Here is a 20146-nt window from a genome sequence, read left to right as displayed (position 1 = left end):
GATATTTGTAAACCGGAAATGCAAAACTCAATGTACGAATGTCAATGTTTCATTTTTAATACTTTTACACTTTTTGATGTTTTTTTATAATTTTTTTTTATGATCTACAAATGTGTACTTTGATTATTGTTTTTATTTCAATTTTTGTGTAACTATAATAATTTTTCGTGTTTTTTTTTTATATAGATTTTTTCCTTAATTCTGAAAATTGTTTTTTTAGCACTTACATAATTTTGCGTTTTCGATCTACATTTAATTAGAACTAAATTTATTATTAAAAATAAAAAGATTAGATTATTTGTGTCTATGTATTACTTAATATCTTAATAGCTTAACTGAATGTACCTTGCGATAATCGAATTTCTTAGAATATCTCGCAGATTATATCAATGCATAGTTTAACGTTGAATCGAACGTACAACTTCCTCCGATAACCAAATGGACAAAAAGAGAGAAATCAAGGAAACAGCCGTCCGCAATAATCGAAATATAGGAATCTGACGGGTAAAATTGAGCGAAATACTCTGAAAAAATAATTGGAGATGATCGCTGCATTATATAATTGCGCTAACTGATCGTTAACTTTGTATGTAGCGAAATATATAAGATATGTATTACGTTATTTGTCGTTAAACGGCTTTATGTAGGAAAACTCGTGTATATTATCTAAAATGAAAGATCGGGAATCGCTTTGTTTTAGGAATATGTCTCCTCCTTCCCCTAAATTATTAGCTCCGGATATATATATATAAAATTATGTTGTGAGTGTTATATTAAATATTATATTATATATTTATTATATCCGTTGTAGAGAGACTTAATCCGCACTCTATTTGCGCCACACTTATATCCGCGGGAAAACCAGCGGAAACGTGACACACATTCAGCGATCGCATACGAAACGCAAACATGTATTTTTTTATACGCATAACACACGATGCTTATATATTCGATAATAAAAATATCGTCTCGTGTTATTTCGCGCGAGGACTCGCGCGTAATCTATTTTGCGTAATTTCGAATAGCGTTTGTTAGTTTTTTGTACAGTGTTATATTTGGGAGTGCATCGCTCGCGCGACAGTGCAGGGCCTCTAATCCTGAACGAATCACGCATACAGGTAGCAAATACGCATAACTAATCGTCGGGAGAGAAAATAAAAAGAAAAATCATCCAAAATCTCTGCGTGATCGTCATCTTCGTGAAGATTTTTTTTTTTCCCCCGACGTTCACTGCGTTATCAATCATATATGCTGATTCTACACTTGAATTATACTCAAGCCTATCTCGTCGCAATAGATACCGGTATATAAATCTATGTGGGTGCGAATGTGCGTGTAGACATGATGTGCACAAAGAGTGGCCGAATCGAGAGAAGTCTGAAAAAAGTATAATTTATAGACATATTTATAAGTATAATTGTGATAGAGAGAGAAACGCGCGCGTGTAAAACCGGCTCTCGGGAACTTTGTTAGCGTCTCTTAATTAATTAGTATAATTTATAAACAATATTTCATCAACAAGAAACTTTCTCTTGTTGAGCGAAAAACTTTGTAATCCTTTTATAGTTTTATGAAAAGTTACAATGCGAATCTCTATACTTGTGTGCAAGTTGGTTGCCAAAAAACGAGGCCCGTTCTGCACTCGCGTTCTTAGAGATGTTACGATTAGCGAATGTTACAATGAATGAACATTATCGATTTCTTCTATTTATATCTCGTTAACCGTAGTAAATATCAATATATTAGATTATCAAGTGTTATTATCTGGTGCTCTGAAGGCCGATGTGTTCCCTCCAAATATTTTTTCCGGATCTGTGTTTTAGAGACAATTACGATACGCTATTTCATTATGATGATCTCGCATCTTGACATCTTAATTTTTTTTATATACATCGGAGGGAATATCCGGTTATCATATCGTATAGCTAAATGATATGTATGATGTATACTTTGTTGCATATATATATATATGTATTTGATTTATGTAGCGTGTCAGGGACTGGCGATCTATGTCTTTATTCGATCCAATTGTCGTTGTAAAATTATTTTCTGCAATGTTACGTTGTATTATTTCGCAAATGTACTTGGTGAAACTCTAATGTCGTAACTTACACGATGGTGACGAACGATCGTCGGTCTTGTGACACGGCAAACGGCCGTTTCTCACTTCTCGAAAAGAAAAAAGAAGGAAGAAGAAATTTAAGATGCTTGAAGAACTGAGTCACACGTGTGTATTAACGCTTTCGGTGTTTTCTTATATAGAGATAATCACACAAGCTATAGTGTGTTAGAAACCACCCGGTGCACGAGATACCTGTGTTTTTTCTGCGAGAAGCATTTTTCCTCCGGATTATTTTCGGAGCGACAATATGCTCATTTTTAGCGGACACGCCGTCTTTCTCTCTACGTATCCCTAAAGAATCTCAGCGATTTAATTGCAAGTGCCAAAAAAGAAAAACGAGACGCCAGCGAATGTAAAACATGTCCTCGTAAACGCATATGGGATACACACACTCTTCTGTAGAAATTTTACGGCGATCCAACAGGTACTTAAACCCGCAAACGCGATGGTAACAATCTTTGATTAATATATCAAAAATATAATTAATATATTATATAAATATGCATTAATATTATAATTATAATTATATATATAATATAGGCATATCTACTTAAAAGTCGATCAGCTTATATATTATATATATATATAAATTATATTATATATTTATATAATATTCACGCCACACAAATCGACACTATCGCATTCTACTTAGAAAAATCATTTTATTCCGGCGTAATGATTTTGCATACAAAATGAGTAGAAGAAACGTTGGAGAAACGGGGGAAAGTATGGAAAATCGAGAAATAGAACGATCAAATCGTGAAAAACCGTGATATTTATACGGTAAAATCAGGAGAAGAGAACACATCCAAAAAGGTTGAGGGTGACAATCGAAGGAGACGAAGGAAACAAACGAGTGAAATGCAACTATTCGCGTCCACCTTGACGATTGTCGTCATACAAATAGATGTGGTTATTTATCACCATAATTAATTATTACCGTTATTATAACTATTTTATTATATTCGTCGACTATTGTAATTGCCCCAGCGTTATTGTTATTATTTTTTTAATTATATTAATTACTGTTATTTAATGCAAGTAACTTACGCTCTAGCGTTAAATGTAGCTTTTCAAAACGAAAAGATGTTCGAAAAATTAGGATATGCCTTTCTGATATCCTTACGATACGCTTCTCAGACGTTAGATCTTGTCTAGGTCTGATATGCGAGGGGATCGGACAACTGCATTTAACGTTAGACGCACGTGACGACGCGCGTTTAAATGTAAACCGTTCTCTTTTCGCCACAACCTGATACTAAACGTCATTCTACGTGTTTTAATCTCTCAAAGAATATTGTTAAGATATAGTTACGCATACAGGGAACGCTTTATCGCAGTGAACAAGACGGAGCAGTGTGTACGGGGATTAAAATTATACAATATAATATGTATATATATGTATGTATATATATGTATATTAGAATTATGCGTATTCTTTGATAAAATAGATAATACCGCTGTGTGCGTATCTCGAGTTTATGGCACTTTATAATTATGGAACGTGCGGCGCGATTTAGGTACCAGGTTGAAGGGAAACTGTCTTTATAATATATAACTCCCGCAAGAGATTTATCTAACCATTCTAACTAGCTTGCGATTGTATTACCGGAGCACCTCTGTGTAACATCGAAGCGGGTCGGGACTTTCGTCCGCCGGTCGTAGATGACGGCAGTGTTGCTGGCGGTTGCTGATGCTGTTGCTGCTGCTGTTGAGCGGCAAATTGTTGAGCAGTCATCGTCGAGTCTCGTCTCGGTATTTCCGGTGGCGATTGAAGCACCTCCATGTACTCGCGTATTAGATTCGCTATCTGATGAGCCTGGAGAACGATCGAAATTAAATGGCAATTAAATATATACAAAGATAAAAATGTATGATTTAAAGTTTGCAATAATGATATTTGGCCATTTTAGTCGTATTACCTGCGACGTGGTGAGAATAACCTTGCTCTGCTTCTTATCCGTACCGGTAATGATCATCAGACAATTAACGGCGGGTGTATAACTTAGAATACTGCTATATTCGTAAGTACACAGTGCGTTTCTGGAACGGTGTTCCAGAAGATGAAGACCCTGCTGATCAACAGCCAGCCACAATACGCGAGGCCAATTTGAGGTGAACGATTGCATCACGTCGAATATCGTCGCTCGGTGCAACGGCCATGATTGGATGAGATTCAGGAAAGCCTTCTTTGCTTCGGGTGGTGTCATTCCGCGCAAAGATTGATGATGCTGGCGTACACCGTCCACGCACAAGCACGGCACGAGTCTCGACGGTAGGCAGTGGCTCGATATCGTTCGATAATCTTGTTCCGATATGGTATCTTGGCAGTCGCTCATTTCCAGTTGCGCTTGCAAAGCCGTCAGCATCATCTGTGAGTGACATTAATCTCGTGATAGAAAATAGCCAAGAACGGCATAATAAAGACAACACTTTATTAAGATTAAGATTAAAAAACTTTTTTATGCTATTGATTAAATTAAGAGGATAAAAAAAAAATTACAAATGGGATAATTAATATAATTATACAGTAATTATATTAATGTAAAAGAAGTAAAAGAAAAGATAAATAATGCAAAGATGTAACAAAGAAGAAAAGAAAAATAGAAAAGAAGAAGCAATATATGAAAATTAAGTACAAAGATGTTCCATTGCTAAAACAGTAACTCACAGCTTCTTTCTCAGTGATGGGAAACCGATCGGCGCGCAAATCATGTAGCACTTGATGATACAGCAGCTCCTTCTCCACCGGATCATCTAGGTTCATGTATTGGTCTAGGAACAAATGTTTTTTGAATAGGAAGAAGTGATGCACGTGCTTCCGTTGTGAGCTCTGTTGATTCTGCTGCGATGTCCTATATCGTTCCCACTTGGACATGACGTCGGCTATCTTCTCCTCAGGGATCAGTGATCGCTCGGTCGGTCCCAACACCTCGTAAATCGCGTAGCCTGATGTAAAAAGAAAATATAATAAATATCAGTCGAGTAAATTTAGCATGAGACTGAATTAAAAGAAATAAAATTTAAAAAATTTGCGATATTTCTAAATTTTAGTATTTAAAGATACCCCAGTATTGAAAAAAATACAAAATGATATAAAAGAAACAACATACCCATAGCAGTTTCTTCGAGTCCCATCTTAGTCTTGATAATCTCCATAACGTCCCTGGCAGTTGCAGATGGATGAAACTCGACGGCGTGGTATTGGCCATCCATAAAGTGGAATCTCGCGTAGATCGGTCGGCGATTAATGGTGCACATGATCTCCTCGCGACTCGGTGGCCATTGCCGTCTTCGGGTGCCCTGAGTCTTATAAAGGCACTTTTCCGCGAATCTCGCGTACTTGCCCTCCTCGGTGACGTAATCGCTGGCGCATCGCTTCAAGTGCGCGATCAAGTATTTACGTATAACCTTCTGAGGCGGAAGAATCACGGAACACGCAAGCGAGAGCAATGCCCAGTGTCGCAGATTAACACGATTGTTCGGATCCGGATGATCCGTCGTTTGCTTGATCAATTGTAGATATAGTTCGCCCAACAAGTTTTCCTTTCGTATGCAACGTTCCATGACAGTCTGTATGAGATTCACGTGCTCGTCTTCGACTCTGCGGACCGTGTCGCCGTTCTGGCCGAGTCCCGCGTATGTCAGAATTAACTGGAAGATATTTAAAGAGATCTGCTCATCGGGATCTGGCAGTTTCGACAAACTCTGTGGTATTTGCTGTCTACTGAATGCCCAATAAGCGTACGGGAAGCCTTTATAGGTCTCGCCGTGATCGGCGCTTCCATGCTCTTGCCTGAGTTTCTCTATCCGATGTTTAGACAATCTGCGGAGTGTGTTCCTGAGAAAACCGCCGCCGGAATCTTGCGGTTTCCTCAGGATTTCCGAATCGACTAGCGTTCGCCGACAGTTGACCAGATTGTGATAAAGCCTGATACGATCCTCGTTGGTGATACACTTGAGTTTCTTCGTGGGCACCTCATTCTCCGTGATCCAACCTGCCAGCGCCGAACAATAGCTAACTATCAGACTACCAATCTCGTTCTTTTGCAAGGTTTCGAATACGAAACATTTGTGCGAACTATCGGGATTATGTCGTAGCAGCGAAAGCGTGATAAATGAGTCGCTCGGATCCAACATGATGCTCTCGACGTCTTGATAACGATATTCGGATAAAACGAACTTATCGTCTGGCTTGATTAGCATGAGACCGTCACAATTGATACCAAGAATCAATTGGTTGCCATAAGACCAATATCCTCGGTAAGTAACGTTGAACATTGTCGTGCCATAGAGAGGATACTGCATCACGCAAGACAGATATAGAACTTTGGCCGCCAGTTCCTTGCGCCCGGCTCCGTATTGCCGGTGCGCTTGCGCTATAATCGGCACCCAAACATCGTCGCCGCGGGCGCGACTGATTCTGTAAGGTAGAAAGCTATCCACCTCACTGTAGTAATCCAGTCTGTCGTTATCCTTGGGATCTCCGAGAGATACTTGCGCCTGCAATCCTGCTAATTGCAGCGCCACTTTCTCAGATACCGGAAAATCGTCGCACTGGAAGAGAGATAAATAACGATAGAAAACATAAAAGTTTCTTAGCAGATATTATAGCTAAGAAATCTCATATCCATATTGTACCTTTACGACGTTGTAGACCGCTTGCGCGTACAGCATATTAACCTCGACGGGATCCTGCGAGATTTCTCTCGGATTACGGAATAATCTTCTTTTGAAAACGAAGCGATTGTCGCCGCTGCCTAGAGTAGCGTTATTACCGCGTCGCAAAGTTGAGAACGTCGATTGTGCGGTATTTAATTTGCATTGTTTCCTAAAACAAGTGTTTATAATTTGTATAATAAGCTCTCATTTCGAATTACTATGCAAATCATTATTACACTTACATCTCCCATGCAGCGATCACGTCGTACAGATAATCATGAGCCCGCACGTGTTCCTCTCCGTCCGGTCTGCTCTGATAGATGGCCCAACCTTCCAACGACCGAAGACCCAATTTTTCTCCAAGTTTGGCGACAGCGTCGGCGGCCGTGTCTGTCGGATGTACGTCAATTGCTTTTGTTCTTCCGTCCAGAAAAAAGAATCGGCAGACTATAGTGCCCAATCGTCTCATAGCGGCAATCTCTACGGTGGACGGTGGATGTTGTCTGCAAGATACCTTGGTATTCTTGCAATTATCCACACACCATTGTACGTATTGTCTTAGCTTGCCCTCGAGAGCAAGATTCTTCTTTAGGAAGGAGACAAAGTATTTGTAGAGTAGTTTACTCGGTTGGAAGGCGACGATCGCTAAGCATAACAGCAACCATACGCGTTCCGCCCATTCGGCGTTGGGATTGTTGGTCGCCTGACGCATGCATTGCACATAAATTTCGTCTCGTAATTCTTCCCGCTCGATCCCGTAAGCGATGATACTCTGGATCGTGGCTATCTCCTGATCCAGCTTCATCTCGCCGCGTATATATTTACACAAATCCTAAGAGAGAAAAAAGAGACAACATAATATGCTATAATACAATATGCTATAAATTATAATATATTTTAATTATACATTATTTAAATTAAGTAAATAATAGTAAATATATCTACTTACCCTGAATACAGAACACGCAACGTTCACGTTATCGGGATCATACATATGAATATGTGAATTCGGGATGCTGGATCCTTTGTAGTACGTAACCATCTCGTATTTCGGGATGTACTCGATGCTCTTGCCGCGTGACTTTCTCGTTAGCGTGGCCATTATAGTGCCTTCCGGCGAACGTTCATGGCTGTTGAAGTAGTTTTGTGCAAACTCGACGATATCGTGATAAGTAGCCTCGTTCTCCTGTTCCTTCTTGTCCTCAAGTTCTTGCAATTTGCGTTCCACGCGGCACTTGCGTCGCTGCTCACGCTCGACCGGCAACTGCTGCGACACTTGCGGTTGCGATTGCGGTTGATCGTGACCGTTTTGTTGCGCCTGGGGTATCATCGTCTGATGATGATGATGATGATGATGCGGATGATGATGGCCAGCAGAATTCGTTGATTCCGGCCTGGATGGCGGACTACCGGCAATTTCCTTAGTCATTTTGTTGTTCGGCGGCAAAGACCCGCAAGATTCGCCGTTAACCATTTGACCAGGACTATGACTGCCATTGTGAACAATTGGACTGTCGAGATCGTTCTCCTCGCGCGGCAACACAGACTCGTAGATCGGTTCGCCGTTATCATCCGACGAGTCGCCATTCATCGCTAAAGGTGGCGCCGGCGGAGGTGGCGGTGGAGGCGGTTCCGTAGGTTCCGGAAGACTCGGTTGACCGAGTTTGCTAGTACTCAAGTTATTCGCACTAGGTAATCGTTGCTGCAGAGATGTCATTTCCTGTCCGTTGACAGGAGAAGTGACTTTCGACGAATCGGCGGCCTTGGAATTTAATTCCATCTCTTGTTGAATGACAGTTTCTAATTCCACGTCTAGATCCTCGACCAGTTCGTCCATTTGCTCGCCGATCTCCTCGATAATTTGATTGCTCTTGGTCGATTGTACGTCGGACAGAAAGGAGAATAGATTGTCGAGGTCTACCGATTGCAAGTCTGAAGCAGCGGCCATCTTCGAGTTCATTTGCTCGGCCATCTGCGACAAGGCGGCAATCTCTTCCTGCGCTTTTCTGCAAAATCGAAAAGAAATTACATTGTACATTATGGTCAATTACCATTCTTGCCGAAGATGCAAGTGCTGTACAAGTGTTACGATTAAAATAAATTTCGTATAAAGATTTAATCATGATTGTGATGCATTCGATGCCATAATGGTATAAATAAAAAAATAAAATTTTGAAATAACGAATTTAAAAAAACTTCAGAATAAGCAATTTCAACAAAGATTGAGAATAAATTTTAGCTATAGATACAAATAATATAATGTAACATCTACGGTTTATAATGATTACCGTAATTATATGTGGCTCTTTTAGTAAATATTAAAGAATCGAGCTTTAGGCTGTTGCGTATTTTTCGCATTCATTTTCTCAATTAAAAATATCTAATGTTTGAATGTGTAATATTTAGTATCACAATCGGTATTTATACATATATATTGTCATGCTCCCGTCTACATATCAAATTAGGAAGCGATAACGCTTGCAAACGTTGAACTATACGCAACGATACTTGGCATGCAACGAATGCATGCCATTTATACGCGCACGTCACACGAGCTTCCGTCGTTGAGAACTTACCCAGATTCCATCCCGACAATACCATTGTACTGCGTGCTACAAAAGGGACACAAGCCATTAACGTATGCAATCGATTGCACATAATTAATCGATTGCATCGGTTTTCTTACGCAAATACTACTATTACTACTGTAAAAGGCAGTTAATGCTTGAGAAAATCGAATAGACCCCCCGTTTTCTCTTACCTCTGGCTTTCCTCCAACGCTTTCTTGTCTTCCATCAATCTTCGTTCTTTCTCCAGACGCTCCCTCTTTCTCATCTCCTCATCGACTCGTCTCATTTCACGTAGCGCAGCAGCCACCTCCCTCGCAAAGACACCTCGTAGATGACTTTGGATCACTATGGCAGCTCTGCGCTTTCGAATAAACATTATCCGTAGCTTCCAGCCGCGATACGCGTGTTGCACCTTGAGTGCTGCCTCCCTTATACGCTTGTATTCTGTCAGAGAGAGAGAGAGAGAGAGAGAGAGAGAGAATAATATATAACAATTATATAATAATTTTCAAATAAATAAAAACAAATAATTTTGTTATATATCAAATAATTTTACAGAAATGATTTTCGAATAAAAATTAAAAGGTTATAATAAAGTTATAAATAAAATAAAGATTTATGGAAGGGGAAATGTACCTCGCCGTTTGACATATCCTCGCCAAATCTTCTGTATTACGATGGCGTTTCTCGTTACCATTTGATTTCTAGAGTCTTCTAAAGGCTCGTGCACGTAGCTTCTCAGAAATACTTTCGTTCGGCCGATCTGCCATTCAGTTTGCGGTATACCTTGTTTGCTGATCAAATATCTGACTGCTTCCTTCTCGTCGCAGGAGAGAGAGGCTCGGCCCTTGTCTAGGCAACGATACCTTGCGACAAAGTCGTGAAATGACATGTGTATCGGAAAACCCTCTTTACGTATGCGTATAATGTCCAACATGCCGAGATACTTGAGCTGGTCCAGCACAAGCTTCTCGTCGTAGTGATTGGCTATCTTCTCCATATTCGGCTTAATGCAGCGCGCGTACCACGGTGTCGTCGCCTGCAATACGTCTACTAAGGCTTGCAATTGATGTCGGAAAGAGTCACAGAGAGTCGGCTTGCCTTTCGACGTTCCTCGTGACATTGTCGTGGACGCGCTGCCGGTTGCGCGCGCAACGGTGTATCCCAATAGATCTTGATAAACGGAGATTTCCTGGACGAATTCGTTGGTGCTCCTAGACATGAAATCGAAGAATACGTCCTGCTGATCGTCCCGATTCTTATCGACGAAACCCTTGACGGTGTACGTCACGCAACCGGCATAGTGTTTGACTCCGAATTCCTTTTCCCACTTTCGTCGATCATCCCCCTTCACATAGCACGGGTGATTCTCGAATTCCGCATGCAAATTTGTCAGATAGGCCAAATCCGAGCCTTTCGGCATATGGCACTGCTCGGTCAATAATTTGAGAACACATCGCGGAGGCTTTTCGATCAGTTCGAGGCACATTGTGTTATCCGTGAATGTAATGTGGGAATATTGGATCTCCTCTTGACGATACTGAAAGCAAATTTATTCGATATTTACGGGAATAAAAGTTCTTCAATATACAAAAAATTCAAAGATAAACTTACAAGTTCCTGTTCCAACGCAAAAACATAGTGATTGAAGAACTTGTGCAGTTTCTCGTTTGTGTAATTGATGCAGAGTTGCTCAAAGCTATTCAACGCAAAATTCTCGAAGCCGAAGATATCGAGCACCCCGAGAAATCGCGAGCTATCCTGGCCTGGATTCGTGCAATTGTTGATGTGATTGATGAGCCAGGCGAAAGTGCGCGAGTAAAGCGCCTTCGCCATTGCGTGCCTGTTCTCTCGTGCCTCCTGCACTTTCAACGGGATCTCTGTTATATTACCGCGAACATTTATCTGCCGTATCAGCACTACCCTGGTGAGATCCTCCACTTGAAGACCCAATAAAGGTGCCACCGTGTCGACTATGTTCCTGTCCTCCGTCGACAACTCGCATCTTTCGCCGTCGATGTCTTCGAAGTTTAAATTTCCAAGCCACAAGATGGCCGATAATACCCGAAAGATGCCTTCGCACATTTCCGGCGCAACCTACGTGGTACGAAGAGGAAGCGATTAATTATTTGATAATAATAGCAGTAAATTTCTTTCGACGAGAGAGCAATAGTCATACCTGAAGCACGTTGAAGGCGAGCCTGAGAGCGTCGAGTTTCTTAGAATCAGAAATTCCATCGATCTTTACGCAGCCGGACTGATTGAGATATTTGTAATGACTGGCCGGTCGTAGCTTATATTGCTCTGCGAATTCCTTGTCTCTCGTGCCGGCCTCAACCAGCTTATAAAATACGTGGTAATTGCGCTCCTCCGGGCTCTGAAAAGTGATACGGCTCTGCTCCAGCAGATAATCTTGAATGATGCATCCCTTGATCATCCACTTGTTGTCAAAGCACACTTGCATGAACTTGCCGAAGCGCGAACTGTTGTCGTTTCGCACCGTCTTCGCGTTGCCTATTTTCACAAATTAAATTTATTTTCTCGTCAATTGACATTAACTCAAACGTTCTAATTCTATTAAAATATCAGAGAATCTGAAATTCTCATCAAAGAGATTTTCTAGATTTTCCAGATTCGTTTAAATACGGAATTCGGATGAAAACGAGGTTAAATTCTAAAAATAAAAATCGGGCTTGAAGAAGACTCTGACGTCGTTATTCCATGAGATGAATGAACGACACTAGACAGATGTGTTTTATTCATAAAACCTCTTTGCCCCGTGATCCACTTTGTTCCCCTTGCCGTTGCATTTAACACCTGAGTTGCCGCCACGCTCGTAGCTAGGACTGCTACTGATGAATCGCGACTGTTTACCTCCAAACGCGATTATAATCTACTGATCTACTCTATTACTTCTATTATTTATTATGTATAATATAGAATGTTCCAAATTATTTTTAAGCAAATTTTCCAACACAGATTTCTCGACTAACTTGATATTAATTTCTTATTAGTGCAAATGTATCGTGTATGATTATATAGTTTATTACAAATATTCAATCTTTAACACCACATATCTATGTATAATTAATGTATAATTAAGTCTAAAATTATAGTACGCAACGCTAAAACAATGGCTTTGTAAATATGATATACATCCCTTGTTTTTCTATTCAATATAAAGACCAATCTCTTAACAAACTTGCAATATCATAATATGATAATATTATATTATAACCGTTAATCAAGCCCGCCATTGTGGCCGTATCATCGCGATATAATCAAGAAATTGCTATCTCGTTTGCTTAATTTTCATTACTTTCATTAATTTGACTAGTAATAAAAGACTGATCCATTATATTCTAATAACATGAATCGAGGCAGAGATTTTTGAAACAAAAGTTCTTTGAGATCGCGATAAATTCGCGTAGGATGAGAAAGCGCGCGCACACGTGATTACGCGGATATTATCAACGGATGTTACCGAATGCCTCGAGGATGGTATTGGCCTCCAGGATCTGCTGCTCCACCCACGTGTCGACGTTGCTGGTGACCGAACACAGATACTGCAGGATGAACTTGGTGGTCTCGGTCTTGCCGGCCCCGCTCTCGCCCGATATCACGCAGGACTGATTGGTCTCGGTGTCCTGCAGAGACTTGTACGCCGCCTCCGCCAGAGCGAACACATGCGGCTCCAAGGCGCCCATTTTCTGCTCGTGGTATCGATTCACGTACTCCTGCGAAAAGACGTGCCCTTTTCGTGAAACGAGTTCCGGCCGTTAACAAAGTGCCGTCGCTTTTCTCCGCCTCGACCTCATAAGAATGGGAGGTTTTAAAAGCCTCGTCCGATTCGCGAACAGCGTTCTCGCTGTGCGAAAAACGAGAAGCGGACGCGATCTATTCTCCTAAAATGGAGAAAGCTTTGTAGACGTTTTATAGCACGGCGAATGATGTTTAAAAGACTGTTGAAAACTCTATAAAAGATCGATATATAAATTCATCTCAAATACAGCAAAATCTTGTAGCATCGAATCGCAAAATAAAAAAAAATAGTATATAATCCTTATAATTTTCAAATATAAAACAATTATATAATTTAATTATACAAGATGTTCCTAATAGCTCATCAAGATTAAAATGGAATATTTATACAAATATCTCTCTTGCAAAGATGACAATATTTGTTCATAAAATATAATATTAATTTTGTATGATTTACGAGAGATAGCCTCATTTTCTGGCATCAAGTGTGCGAGATATAAAACACAAGCGGATCGAGTGAATTTTTTCATCTTTCTCCGTCCTTATGTTAGCGCAAACAAAAAGGTTGAATTCTTCGTGTAGTATGATTAGCTCGCGGTAATCATCCGCGATAATCCGATAGGGGTCTGAAAATATGTGGGCGGCGGGTGTATCCCATCAGCCCCGGTAACCCGATTAATCGCGACGACACTCGATAGGCGCATGCATCGACGATCGAGTTTCCCCCATCGCCTTCTCCCTCGGGACGTATGTATGTAGGTACGCGATATGGTGCACGCGTATATACACGCGTGTGAGCTCTCTGCCCTGTCGGCAGTTAGTCTCGCGACCGAAGTAGTAGTGCAACCCAGTTTCGCGTCGGACCTCCCTTCCGTACGCCAGCCGAATGCGCTCGCGAATGTTCGTTATTACAAGATGCACTCGCCTGGAATTGCCACGGTATGATAACGAGGGGATGCGACAAAACAGGCAGTCCCCGGTGGCGGCAAGATTAATCGGCGAACGACGCGAACCTCGACGAAATCGGAATTAATAAAGGAAACGGGAATTAATGAACCGTTTTTCGAGATAGCGTTGTAAATCATGTCGCAATTTTCCTTCGTCATGGCGCAAAGTCATTTATGCTCACGCTCCGTTTCCTTGCGCGAGCTGTCAATTTGACAGCTGGTAAAAATTGTAGAATACTCTGGTCCAATTGAAATATCTTCGACCCGGCTCGATATAATTTCTATTTCTTTTTTTAATATTATTTATCTAATATTATTTTTTATATCATTATATTATTTATCAAGATTTATTATATTATTATATTATCTTTTTTTATTGTATCTTTTTAAACTTAAATCTACCTTATATATATGAATCAATAATGTTAACTAATTTTTGAATATTAATTTTTTACATTGCGCAAAATATACGTTTCATATCGCAGAGCGATATGATACGTCTCGACACATAGCTAGAGAGTCATTTTCAATAGAAATGATCTCGAGATATGATTTGTGGAGATGGGCTGCTCGAGATAAGCCGCGACGCGGTCTGGAGAACCCTTGAGAAAACAAGCGGAGATATAAAAATACGCGTGAAAGGACGCGTTCCAGGTGGCGGAGCTCCGGAAGTTTCGGCGCTCCTTCTTGGAAGAGAAGTAAACTGTGTGCATTCGTGCATAAATATTCGCCATAGCACGTATAACGCTGTACTGTTTATAACATCGTATCTTCACGCTTTACTTCATCTTTTAACGCTGAAAATTCTAAACTTTACACAATTTGCTTCTAAAGTTTAGAAATGTTTCGTTGATTAATCTTTCACAATTTGCGTGTTCAAATTTCATAATGTACTTTTCCATGAATAAATTTTCACATTATGTAATATATAATGTTATCGTTGCGCTAGATACTGATAAAATCAAGTCGATTAAAATAATATTAAAGTTATATAAAAAGAGATGTGTTTCTGAATGTATCGTCTAAACACGTTTGACATCTGACGTTTAAGGATGCATGACGTTATTTACCAGCGCTCTTTTCAGTCTTAAGCCTCTCAAGCTTCTCGCTGTACACGAAGTTGTTGACGTTGGTATCTCAGGTGGAGGCGCAAAAAGGGATGTCGATTCCTCGTTCTATTTCGTTAGTGGGTCACGTCCATCGATCAGTATCGTTTGAACGAGAGAATTGAACGCGTGTCAATACACTTCGATAGAAACTTGTGTAAGATTTTCCCTTTCCGACAAACGAAACGAACGCAGGGGCAAACATAATAATCCGCGCCGAAATATCTCGGTCGATCGATTATGATCGATAACGATTCTGTTTATCTTAGTAGGGTCGACAAACCTTGTTTGCCGTTTCCCTTTACAAAGGAGGGTTCGCGATAGGTACTTTGAAATCGAGTCTGGAAATGAAACACGTCGACCCACTTTCGGTACGTCAGCCTCTTTGATTATTACGAGTGTTGGCTATTCATTAAACTATCCAATGTGAGGTTCAATCGATTGACCTAAATCGAATTATAAAACATCTAATCGTCTAATTAATCTTTAAGAAAATCGCCGATTTTTTCACGCGTTGTATTACTATTTTACGCGATTTAATTTACATTCGCAAAGATTGAAATAATTTTAAATTTTAATAAAAGGCAGATATATATGAATGTAGATTTGTATAAAATTTTTATCCGTATAATTTGTATCAATAATTGTTCGTGTAATCGTATTACAACCGTGCAATCGTCGTGATCCGATACGGTTGTTAATAAAAGTTCTATACGAATCCTTTGTACTTCCCGCCCATTAATATCGGTAAATATTTGCGCAACTTTGATTGCGGGTAGGAATAGCAATCATTTACCTCGACAACGATCAGAATATATTTGCTTACTTATAGATCCAATAAAGTCGTTATATACATGCCGATATAACATAACGATACCTATAAGAGAAAAAAAAGAGTAATTTCATCGAATTTAATTATCCTTAACCCGAAAGTGAAATTCGATAGCGATAGACCAATAAAAAACATTTGTTTTTGCAGGTAGTAATCGAATCGATCGTTACTCTTAAAATTTTTATTTTACAAAGAATATATTTGATAATATAACTGTGTGTTGTTTTGTGTATAAAAAAAAAGCATTTTATTACAATCTTTATCTTCGTATACGATTCTTGTTCATCTTATAAAATGAAAAATCAATTAAAACAATGCATTTTTTATTTTTCAACTAGTAATGCCATATATATTAATTTATGACATGGTTATTTCGCTGCGATTAATATGAAAAAAAAAAAAACAATTCTGGTCCTTTTACTGTATACTTAATTGTAATGCATTTCTCTTTTGTCTCTATGGATAATTCTGGTATAATTTTGCAAGTAATTTCACGTGTAACTAAAAAATTGAAATATCTAAGGAAAAGCTAGGTTTTAAAAGATTGAATTTTGGTGACGCAAATGCATTACGTGGAGTTTTTCTTATTTATCGTCATCGAGAATAGCATCGAATCCTCTCAGACCAGGCCTAGATCATAGTGATCTCAATGGCGTAAAGATCTAGCAAGGGTACCTTGGGGAGAAATGTGTGAAACTGGCGGCTCCGAGGCGACCACGGTGAGTCCCGAATCCGATCCGCGTCCTTCGGCGCGATCAATAACTCCGGGCGTGCACCACCACGGCGTGCCACCCTTTTCCTTCGAGCCCCGGCAGGGGTCCTCGGTTGGCGGTACCCCCGTCGTTGACCTTCGCAATCACGCGTGATACCGTAGCACGCAAATTTCCACGAGCGCGCGAGAATAACAAGCCGTGTAATATAAATCTGCTTGGGGGATAATCGATTTCTTTCTTTTTCAAATCTTTCTTTACGTTTACGTCCTAGAATCGTACGTCAATCATCGGCGTTTGAAGGCAAAATAAGACAAGAATAAAAAAATATGAAAAATACTGCAAGAGCGTGAAAATGTAATGAGAGAAAAAAAAAAACACCTGGTTTCTTCCTCTCTTTTAATTCTGTCGTAACTAAGTTTAAGAGAGAATACAGGATGTCCCCCCCCCCTCTTTTAAAAATTCTCCTACCGAACGGATACACGTTGCGGGCAAAGTGCTATAAAATGTATAAAGCGTCTCGAGCGAGCTCGTTCCCGAATGCGAGACAAAGTAAATTTTATCGCCGCACTCTGGCAGTTCCCACCATCCAATCCAATTTGCCCTTGCATGCATCGCTGCTCGGCGCTTTCCGCAACGCAAACGCGCACGATTGCACAGAATAATATTTAAAAATTTTCTTCGTAAAAAATTGAGAGATTGGCCTACTATCTGTCAGTTTAATATAAAACCTTTCACGCGGTGAATTATTGCAGTAGGGAGAACCTGTCCTCTATTTTTCATCCAAGAAAAATAATTTTGAAATTATTAAAAATATATGATAAAAATATATTATGCCTAGTGTGCGAGTATAATATAATAATTAACAATAATAATAATAATATATAAAATAATAATAACAAACGCTTTTTTTCAGACTAGTAACATTTTTAGCTTTTTCTTATTTTCCTTATTATATTTCAATCTTATTCAAACCTCCAACTTAAATTTTAGCTTTGATTTATTTATCGTTCAATTTAGTCTGACGATCTCTTTTCCGAGGAATTTGTCTCTCGCGATAAAACATTTTCCTTCCTTCCTTTCAAGTTTTATTGTTAGTCAAAGTGTCTGCCATCAGTCGGTTTCCCAGAAATAATTCGCCCCTGATCGGAGCAAGCGCTCCGAGACATAACTATCGACGATGAGTCTGCGGTACACGAGGGAGCGAAGCCGCAGCACCACGTGCACCCGAAAATAGATGCACCGGGGGAGGATGGAAAGGAAGTGCATTGCTCGGTTATCGAAAGCGTGCGCTTAGCGTTCCGCCGGATAAACGAGGGGAATTTATCGTCGATAAACTCCGAACTCCCTCTGAGCTTTGGTTCACCTCCGATTGCGATTAAAGTCGCGATGCTATTCCGCGCGAACGAATCAATTCCGCGTAAATGAGCGCTTCAATTGAACTAGATGTTAATATTATCATTATCGCCACGAGGAGAAACGAGTCGAGCGTGCTATCGCATGGGTTTCGCTTCATCAACGTGACCTAGAAAAACCGCCGTCCAAGACCAGTCGGTCTCGTCGTTTTCGCGAGTTATCTCGGCATAAGCACGTCGCCGTTTCCGTTTCCTGTTTTCAAACCAATACGATAAAAGCATCCTGCCGCGGTACGCTTTACAAATTTGCAAAGCTGTTCACGGAAAAATTCATTTGTGAGCACGATAATTTCGCATAAGGAAATTGCACGTGCACACGCGATGAAGAAGCGCGTTGCCAGATAGGATCCGAAAAGCTCACGATACAATGTAAAAATATATATTTGAATATATAGTTTTGAGATTTTCAACTCTGAATTTTTTTAAATGTGTTTGCTTTCGATAAAGTTAATCCTAAATTAATCTTGAGTCTTCCTATTTTCATAATTTTTCTAAATTTTCCGATAAATATATAAAAAGTATGTAATATTTAATTTTCCAAGATATGTAATTTTCTACTTTTAATTTGTACTCTATTAATGAGCAACTTGAGCGAACCATATAATATCCGTTTGATATAGAATGTTTAGCGAAAAAATATGAAAACTTTATAAAAAAATGTGTAGCAAAGTTAAAATGCCTATGTTAACGTTACATTATAAGAAATGTTGGAGAATTCGCTAAACAGCCGCTTTTGGTTTCCGCAGTGCATCGTTACGGTAAGATCAGTTGTGATACGCGAAAAGTGCATCGAACGAGAGCAAAAGATTCGAGACAGCAGTTTTAATCTTTCAACGTGACGGCAGGAACGATGACGGTTTATCTCACCTAGAAGATTGACGCGTGCAGCGCCTACAGTTCTTTCTCAACTTTCATCACCGGCGGCGTCACGCATTGTCGACTGATATTTACTATTCCTCATCGGTACTTCCGGTTTTTGTCAGCCGCAGGAAGCGTCCGGCACGCCGTAAGCACGGACAATCTATCGAGCTCAGTCTATCGATCGCATCGACGATAACATGTATCATTGTATTGTGATTCTATATATTTTCTTTCCCAAATCCCCAAATACATCCAAGTATATCCAAATCAATAAGATCGCGACATGAATAAATAATTTATTAAAATGCAAGCAGCATATCGGTACCATATCTATGTCGTCATCAAGCAACATCTCGCACATAATATAATATTCTAATAATAATAAAAAATATTCCATTCTCATATCCTATTATAATTATCGTGGCATTTTTTAAATCTTAATAATATTTTATTTATTTTATATTGTTTTTGTGTAATAGTATAGGACGATCTAGAGAAGAAAGAAGTTGGAAGTATCACGTGCAAAAATTATATCAATGACACATTGAAAATGATAGAAACATAAACATAAACGGTAAATTATAGAATTTATTAAATCTCTCTTTTTTCCACTCGTTATATAAAATTCACGCTTCGTGATACCAGTTATACGTGATTTCCAGCGCTCGATTTATTTATTATACATAATCAAATTAATTACTCACATTTGTGTAGTAGTCCACCTCCTTGTAAGGGTTCACAGCAACCAGAATGGATCCCGTGTACGTCTGTGTAAAATAGTAATGTCTATGCTAAGGAACATCATTGCTCAAATAACACTTCATTAAATATCCATTTTGTCACCCTTCATTAAATATTAAAACTATTATATCAGTATTAGCATAGAGAGTGGGCGTCATCGACTAAAAATTGCCGTTGACATTTTTCCGCGTTCATAGACATGACATACTGCCCTTTATGTCACAATGCGACACTCTTTCAATGAAGATCCTCGATTGATGTACACAAAGTAGACGACAAAAGCTGTTCCAGAGAACTCGAACCACACGGGTAAAAACACGTGACCTTTTTAATATACCCTAATTGCGATCGCTCGCTTTTCCTAAATGATTTTGTTTTATAATGCGTGAACAGAAAAAAGGCTAATTTTTTTTTATTA

The 20146-nt window shown here is 39.5% G+C and overlaps 1 protein-coding gene across 3 annotated transcripts in view; it reads right to left on the bottom strand.

The window, feature by feature from the left end:
* The window catches only part of LOC115240631 (myosin-I heavy chain), a 43538-nt gene that overhangs the window by 3531 nt on the left and 19861 nt on the right, over positions 1 to 20146 (bottom strand). Inside the window, exons 3-16 of one of the 3 annotated variants that reach the window (XM_029815897.1) lie at positions 19692 to 19754; positions 12839 to 13091; positions 11534 to 11868; positions 10969 to 11451; positions 9991 to 10894; positions 9546 to 9798; positions 9361 to 9396; positions 7734 to 8790; positions 7027 to 7616; positions 6764 to 6953; positions 5236 to 6679; positions 4794 to 5071; positions 4045 to 4494; positions 3188 to 3941 (exon numbers count right to left, since the gene is read on the bottom strand). In XM_029815897.1, coding sequence (XP_029671757.1) covers positions 3708 to 3941; positions 4045 to 4494; positions 4794 to 5071; positions 5236 to 6679; positions 6764 to 6953; positions 7027 to 7616; positions 7734 to 8790; positions 9361 to 9396; positions 9546 to 9798; positions 9991 to 10894; positions 10969 to 11451; positions 11534 to 11868; positions 12839 to 13091; positions 19692 to 19754 — 6570 coding nt within the window. In that variant the 3' untranslated portion in view covers positions 3188 to 3707. Of the gene's footprint in view, positions 1 to 3187; positions 3942 to 4044; positions 4495 to 4793; positions 5072 to 5235; positions 6680 to 6763; positions 6954 to 7026; positions 7617 to 7733; positions 8791 to 9360; positions 9397 to 9545; positions 9799 to 9990; positions 10895 to 10968; positions 11452 to 11533; positions 11869 to 12838; positions 13092 to 19691; positions 19755 to 20146 lie in introns of those variants that run through there. The other 2 variants (XM_029815896.1, XM_029815898.1) reach the window with 2 other exon arrangements.

Source organism: Formica exsecta, unplaced genomic scaffold, assembly GCF_003651465.1.
Source record: "Formica exsecta isolate Colony F162 unplaced genomic scaffold, ASM365146v1 scaffold443, whole genome shotgun sequence".
Lineage (NCBI taxonomy): Eukaryota > Metazoa > Arthropoda > Insecta > Hymenoptera > Formicidae > Formica > Formica exsecta.
This window is presented reverse-complemented; position numbering and strand designations above follow the sequence as displayed.